We start from the raw sequence: 7316 nt of genomic DNA on the forward strand, positions 1-7316 counted from the left end.
CATCCAGAGCTATGATTTGCTATATAACACTATACTATCTCATACGAGCCGCATCAAACCATATGGATTAGTTGTTGAGATTCGATATCCCCTCCATATCGAGTGCTGGTATCAAAATATATGCCATACGGATAATCAATGAGTATGGAATATACCAGTTGAATATCCGCCGATACCAAAATTGCAGTCTTCAGTACATGTCTTCATCATTTAATTCTATCTCAAAACCAAGTGAAGCTGTAATCTCTGCTCAGTCAAAGAAGGTCGAGAAAATTCCAGTCTATTTACAAGAGAGCAAAGGAGCAAACATTTTATTGCCACGTCCATAAAAGCCAATATTTTTAGCATAGAGAGAAAATTTTACATGTGAAAAATAAAAAATAATTAAAATATTACTCCCAATGCAATGCACAATCTATCTTTGGACATTCTATCGGCCACCGATGCTAAAGTGCTGCTGCTAACAGGAAAAAGAGAGCATTAGGGCCGACTGTCATAACCAGAAAACCAATGAGATGTGCACCGATCAGCCAATAAGGATCAGAATGTTTCTTATCATGCAGGTGTGTGGTTGGCCAGATGCATTGTCTATACCCTTGCCTGATTATTACTGTTTTCAGGAATAGGGACTACGCCAGCAAAGACGCATAAAAAAACGCCGATACCGTTGTGGTTGAGAGGCAACACTACATATATACCCATCGCGAATGCAGTGGACATGCCTGCAAATGCCACCCATAGACAAACTAGAGCCCTGCCAAGGATTTCTAGGCGATGACGTGTATCAATTGTCCATATTACTGCAAGGATGAGCCAGAATGTGGCTAAGATGGAGGAGACCATCGCGGCGGCATCTGAGACTAGGAATACATTGAAGGCATACTCTTTTGCTAGAACTGCTGTGCCACGGCCTGGATGATCATCAGCTATGTACCCCCCAGGGACGGTGAAAGCAGCAGCAAATGTCACCGTAGCAATCAACACCGTAACAATCCCGATATTTTTGGCTAATTCTATCTGTCGCCCGATTACGTTGCCCTCGATGTTGGATGATTTTTTTTTGAAGTTATCATCGCCGGACAGTTTCTCTTTGGCCTCATCACTGGATAATTTACCGCTCTCTAAATCATGCAATTCTCGTGGACTGGGCAGAGCCTTTGTTAAAGCCAAGCAGCTGGCAATGCAGAATTTTGAATTCTACGGTGCAAGAAAAATTTTAGAACATAAAAGGAGAGATTAGTTGAAAGATTCAGACTACAGCTTGTGATGTATGGCAAGCAAAACATGCACGAGGTCGTTAAGAGTTTTACCGTCCAGAATTGCAGCTGGCCTTCATCCATCATTCCGTAAGCCAAGTCGAGCGGGGTGAAGCCGTCGTGGTTGACAACGTTGACGCATACGGTTTCGTCCCTCAGAAGAAAATACATGCTCCATTGGTCGCTGTTTTTAACAGCCGTGTGTAACGGCGTGTTTCCCTCGTTATCCTGGTCATTTAACAGCTTCCTGAGATCCGGTCTCTTGGAGATAATTTTCTTGACCGCATCCAAGTTTCCCCTTTTGAAAGCGACGTGAAGAAAATTCTTTCCCTCCTTGTCTAATAATTCATCTGTATCCGGGCACTGTTCTAAAATCTGATTAAGTATACGAACATTTCCCCTTCTAGCTGCCATGTGTATGGGAAATGAGCCATTGGCATCTGGTTGGTAGGCTGTAGAGGGATCGCGCTTTAATAATAGCTTCACCGTATCATGATGACCATCTAAAGCCGCATAATGAAGAGGAATTCCCCCAGAAGAATCGACACCTTTGGCGAGCATGGGCTTCCGATCCAATAAGACTCGTGTAATTTCTATCACGTAAGCATCATGAAAGGTATCGTCAGTACTTGTGTTATACAAGTGCATCTATTAAGATATTTAGTCAAATGGTGAATCATCTCAAGAACACTAAAAGAAGAAAAAAATCAAAGTTTGTTATTTGTTATGAGGGAAGTTACGCAAGGTGACCGAAAGTTGATAAGCCTAAATGGGCAGGAACAGCACCAGCTAAGAAGGAGGCCAAGCTGATCCACTCGATCACATCCGGTCCCGACAACATCCCGGCTACTTCATTTTTGGGCCAATCCCTTAATTTCAATTAAAGTCAGTTGGGAATCTTGCCTCCCTTACCATCAAAAAAAAAAAAAGAGGCCAATCTCTTAAGGTTCGGGTTCTTCCTAGCTAGTGAATAATTGCAGTTAGTAGTTGCTTAATTCCCACTTTCTGGATCTTCTGAGGTTGAGGGAAAGATTCCTAGGTGGCTGTGCTTTTCTTTTCTTTGTTTCATTATTTTTTCTATAGGTAATATAGATCTATTTTGGTGGGTGTGTACAGCGGCTCGAAGGGCCTTGTTTTGCTGTATTATTTGATATAGCTTCCTTATTTCTTTTGTATTATGATCATTACATAAATGAAATGGTGGTTTCATATATACTTTGTATGAAAAGGTGGTGTTCTAAGCACGTTTCTTCAAAAAATAAAAAAAGAACGAGATCAGTATGTAAGTCAAGCGCTCAATTACCTCGACTCAGGAGAACAGCTGCATGCAACGCCGTTTTCTTGTTAGGGCCTGCATAAGATTCTAGAGAAGAATTCTCCCAGTCCCAGGAGGAAGATCGTAGCAAGGCTTTGGCTACATCGAGAGATCCTATCGCGATGGCCAGATAGAGCGGAGACATGCCGGCGTCGTTCAGCATGGATGCCAGTCTGTCATCGTTCGGCATGGGTGGCAGTCTGGCATCCGCATCCATCAGTATTTCGGCCACGCTCGCATGGTTATATTTGGCGGCCTCGTGCAAAGCATTTGCCTCATCCCTGTTCCTCGCCCTCAGCACTCTCCTTTCTTCGATCTCGCCCTCCCTTGCAGACTGGATGATGAGGGAGACAATCTCGTCATACCCAGCCCTTGCAGCGCAATGCAATGGAGTGTCGAGCCTCGTGTTTGGTGCTGCCAAAAGAGAGATCTCTCTACGGCAGATCTCCTTGGCAATCTCAAAATGTCCTCGGCTAGCAACTATATGGAGGGCCGTATTCCCCTCCAGTGTAACTCCAAGGAGGCAACGGGCATCTTCTTGTGTTGGAGCTTCCTCTCGTACTGTTATTGCGATCTTCCCTACTGAAGCTTCAAAAGAAAAATCTCCCAGTCGTAGTAACTCATTCAGAATTCTTTTGTCTCCTGATCTTGCTGATTTGAGCAATAAAGGATTCATGGCTATGCGAAAGGGCAGAACTTCGCCCGAAGGAACTTTAAGATCGGAATCTGCTTGTGCTGTTGTGCTAGTCATGCTCTCCTCGGCCATAATTTCGGTAGCTTTGTGTGCTCCAAGGACTGCTATCTCTCTCTCTCTCTCTCTCTTAATTGAAGAGGCTCGGCTATAGTTTCAGTGGCTTTGTGTGCTCCAAAGACTGCTCTCTCTCTCTCTCTCTCTCTCTCTCTCTCTCTCTCTCTCTCTCTATTGAAAGGGAGGCGATAAACCCGACCAAATTTATTTATGGAGAAGTATGCACAAAAGGCAAGCAAAGGGAATGAGCCTGCAAGAAGTATATCTTTTTGATGTGACAGGAGAAAGGCAAGAACTTCCTATAATTTATTAAAAGGTAACAAAGAATAGTGTTCGGAAGTAGGAGTAGGAAAGAAAAAAGCGGAGTGTGACACAAGAACAAAGTTTCCACTCTATTGAATGGCTGTTGTATCTTATGTCACATTAGTTTTGTAATTAGGGGTGCAAGTAGATTGAGTTGGATCAAATCATGAATGCCCTCAACTCAATCTAGTTTTTTATTCAGATCCTAATTTTAGACTTAGACCCAATCAAATAGAAGATCGAGTTTGGGCAGATCGAATCCATAATTATAATTTTTGATCCAACGGGTTATATGGACCAAATCAGGTTCATATATAATCTGGATCCAATCTAAAAAAAAATGAATTTGGTTTGGGTCCAAGTCGGATCCTACCGTTTCCATCCAAAATTAATGTTAACTGGCCTGCGGTAGCAACAAGAGGGGTCAAGGTCTTCTTAAAACAACCCACCGACGGCCCCCACGAAACTTTCCGGTCTCCTCCATTGCGGGGCCCAGCTGGACATCCAATGCATCTCTCCCGCTGCAAAGAAAGACTGGTCAAGGTCTCCCTAAAATGATCGACCCCACCGTATATAAGTGACACCACTCGACAGTTGGCCCCGCGGTAGCAACAAAAAAAGGCTCGGAGCGGGGTCAAAGGTCTCCCTAAAATAACCCCGTCCATCTTATAAAGTGACAAACAAAAGAGACCATTTTCTTACGGCGACACCAAGAAACGTGCCACAAGCAACCATCCACGAAGAGATGCATGGATGTCCAGCTGGGGCCCGCAATGGAGGAGACCGGGAAGTTTCGTGGGGGCTGGCACCACCAACGTGCCGCATGTTTCGCCAATGTAACGTGGTCCCTTTTGTTTGTCACTTAGGCCCTGTTTGGGGGAGCTTTTAGAGGGCCAGAAAGCACTTTCTGGCCCTCCAAAAGTACTTTTAGATGAAAAACTGTGTTTGGTAAATTTTTCAAAAAGCTGTTTCAGCTTTTGCGGGAAGCTGAAAACAGCTTTTGGGAGGAAGCTCCAATTTGAAGCTTTTGGGAGGAAGCTGTTTCAGCTTTTTCGGAAAACTGTATTTTTGACAAAAATGTCCATATTAAAATAACATATTAATGTATTATATTACATTACATTATAATACATTAATATGTTATTTTAAATAATTTAATATTATGTTATATTATGAGAAATTAATTTATACTAATAATTATAATAGTTTATACTTTTATTATTGTATTATTCTATAAATATAATATATATTACATTATATCATAATACATTAATATGTTATGTTAAATAATTTAATATTATGTTATATTACCAAATATTAATTTACTCTAATAATTATATCACTATTATGCTATATCAACATAATATTATTTTATATTACAATAATATTATACTATATCATATATTTATGTATTAATTTATGTTATGTTTTATTATGTTCTGTTATATAATACTATGCAATGTCCTTTATGGTAATTTTGTCATACAAAAGTACTTTCTCGGTTTGTTTACCAAACACAAAATAAAGTACCACAGCACTTTACGAATATAGTTACCAAACAGCAAACAGCTTTTTATAACAGCTCTACTTCAGACAGCTCTAATTCCAACAGCTCTACTTCTAACAGCTCTACTGCCAACAGCTCTCCCAAACAGGGCCTTATACAAGGTGGGGTGGGTTATTTTAGGGAGACCTTGACCCAGGGCGGCCCAAATCCAATGCATCAAGGAGGCCAAGGCGTGTTCATTGAAGGAAGCTTCTTTTTTTTTTAATAATAAAAAATTTTTAATAAGTACAAAATATTTTAAAAATTTATTTAAAAATAAATTATCTACCTATTTATAATTTTTTAAAAAAAATTATTAATTTCAAAATATTCATGATGCTTTAAAAAAATTTCAAAATTTAGGTAATACTTTTTTAAATTCAAAACAAATCATGAACTTATTCAAAATGCTGGCATTTCTAGCAAAAACCAGTATGCATAAGTAAATCCAAACAAAGAACTGAACAAACCTGCAATACATGAAAAAATCAAACTAAAAAATAAAATAATCAGGCACCATAGCAGTCAGCCGGTCACAAAGAAATGACTCGGTCTTCTTTCCAGATCTGATGTGCCTGTCTTCTTGTAGGACCTCTACAAACCATAAAAAAATATGGATTTGGCAATGTGTCGATCCAACACAAAGTTTTCCTTCACCGTCACAAAGAAATGAATATTTTCTCCAAACTATTTTTTTAAAAAAAAAATCCCTAAAAAAACTATTTTTTCTTAAAAAGCAAAACTATTTTTAAAATAAAAAAGAATCATTAAATTCCTAACTTCTACAAACTCTAGATAAAAAATAAACAAAAAGAAAAGTCGGACTAGTGACTCTAAATTGAAAGATTCGTATAAAAATTTCTTAGCCTTTCCTCGTATGCACTAATACACCTCTACAAGACTTAAAACCCCGGGAACAGATACTCGTGAGTCCTCTTAGGACCCAAAAGCCAAGCAAACCCTTCAAAATCTCTCTCTAATCCAACAAAATGGTAACTTTAGATTTTAGAAGGGGAGGGGAGAAAAAAAAAGACAACGAACAAACTGCTCTGTTCTTACTAAAATTCCACAAAAAAAACTGGCAAATAGCTTTACAAAACTAACAAAAAAGGAAAGAAAGAACCAAATTATTAAAATTAAAAAGAGGCAAAGTTCTTCACCTTCTAAAATGAACTTCCTTGGCAACGATCCCCCCCATGAGGATCTGGCAGGACCACTTCTTGAGAGCCTTGAGGGAGATGTGGCGGTGGCACTTTCGGTACTCGCGGAGGTCGCCGGAGGTGCAGACCTCGGTGATGAAGTTGAGGGTGCTGCGCTCGGAGTCCATCCACACCCGGTACAGCGCGATGATGTTCTCGTGCCGGAGCTCCCGGAAGAGCCGGACCTCGGCGAAGAGCCGGACCTCGTTGAAGAGCCGGTCCATCATCGCTCGGTCCTCGCTGAAGCTCCGGAACCACACCTGGTTCCACGCCACCTCGATCCCCCCTCCTGGTCGAACGCCCTGTACACCTTCTTCACCGCCCCGGCACCAAGAAGGTCGCCGTACCGCCCGTACCTCCCCGTCGGGTCCACCTCCAGGAACGGCGCCGCGTCCTTGTCCGCCGCCGCCGGATCCGTCGCCTCCACGCACGGCATCCTCACTATCGCTCCGATTCTCCGACCGACGAAATCAAATCAAAACCCTAGCCTTTTCCCCCAACAAAGAACATCAGAGCAGAAAACCCGAGCTTGGAGCGCCGATCTCGATATCGGGGAAGCAAGATAGAGCGACGAATACCTCGAAATCCGGCAGTCTCGCAGAAACCCTAGATCGCGAGAACTGGGGCGGAGCAAATAAAGGTCGAGGACGAGCGGACTAGTGGTTAGACTGCGGTGGACGTTGGCCTTTGGCCTGGGGCCTTAGGCCGCCTAAGGGTTGGGCTGGCCCTATCTCGGCCCTCCAAAGCCCAAGGCTTTTTTTTGTTTCTGCTGCTGGGTCAGTACCGTCGAGTGGTGTTACTTATCATTGTAATAATAATTTTGGATGAAAATAGGGTATACCACGAATTGGATCCAAATTTTTTGGGTTTGGTCAATATAGGATCCAAATTTTTTAGATTGGATCCAGATTATACATAAACCCAATCCGACTCGACCCGAATGATCCAT

General features: G+C 41.8%; 1 protein-coding gene across 2 annotated transcripts; it reads right to left on the reverse strand.

The window, feature by feature from the left end:
* Nucleotides 1-283: 283 nt before the first annotated feature.
* On the reverse strand, nt 284-7060 carry LOC103702375 (protein ACCELERATED CELL DEATH 6-like). 2 transcript variants are annotated; one of them, XM_088706691.2, is made up of 5 exons: nt 6329-6461; nt 3996-4143; nt 2560-3569; nt 1311-1849; nt 284-1197 (listed from the first exon to the last, which is right to left on the reverse strand). In XM_088706691.2, exons 3-5 carry the CDS (start codon nt 3335-3337, stop codon nt 589-591), a joined length of 1926 nt encoding a protein of 641 aa, XP_088562817.2. In that variant the 5' UTR covers nt 3338-3569; nt 3996-4143; nt 6329-6461; the 3' UTR covers nt 284-588. The 2 variants fall into 2 exon arrangements, with proteins under 2 accessions (XP_088562817.2, XP_038984245.2); XM_039128317.3 differs by lacking the exon at nt 3996-4143 and having other exon boundaries at nt 6329-7060.
* Between the last annotated feature and the right edge of the window lie 256 nt (nt 7061-7316).

Source organism: Phoenix dactylifera, chromosome 11 (genome assembly GCF_051530095.1).
Source record: "Phoenix dactylifera cultivar Ajwa chromosome 11, Ajwa_hap1_PhDact_Kaust_v1.1, whole genome shotgun sequence".
Lineage (NCBI taxonomy): Eukaryota > Viridiplantae > Streptophyta > Magnoliopsida > Arecales > Arecaceae > Phoenix > Phoenix dactylifera.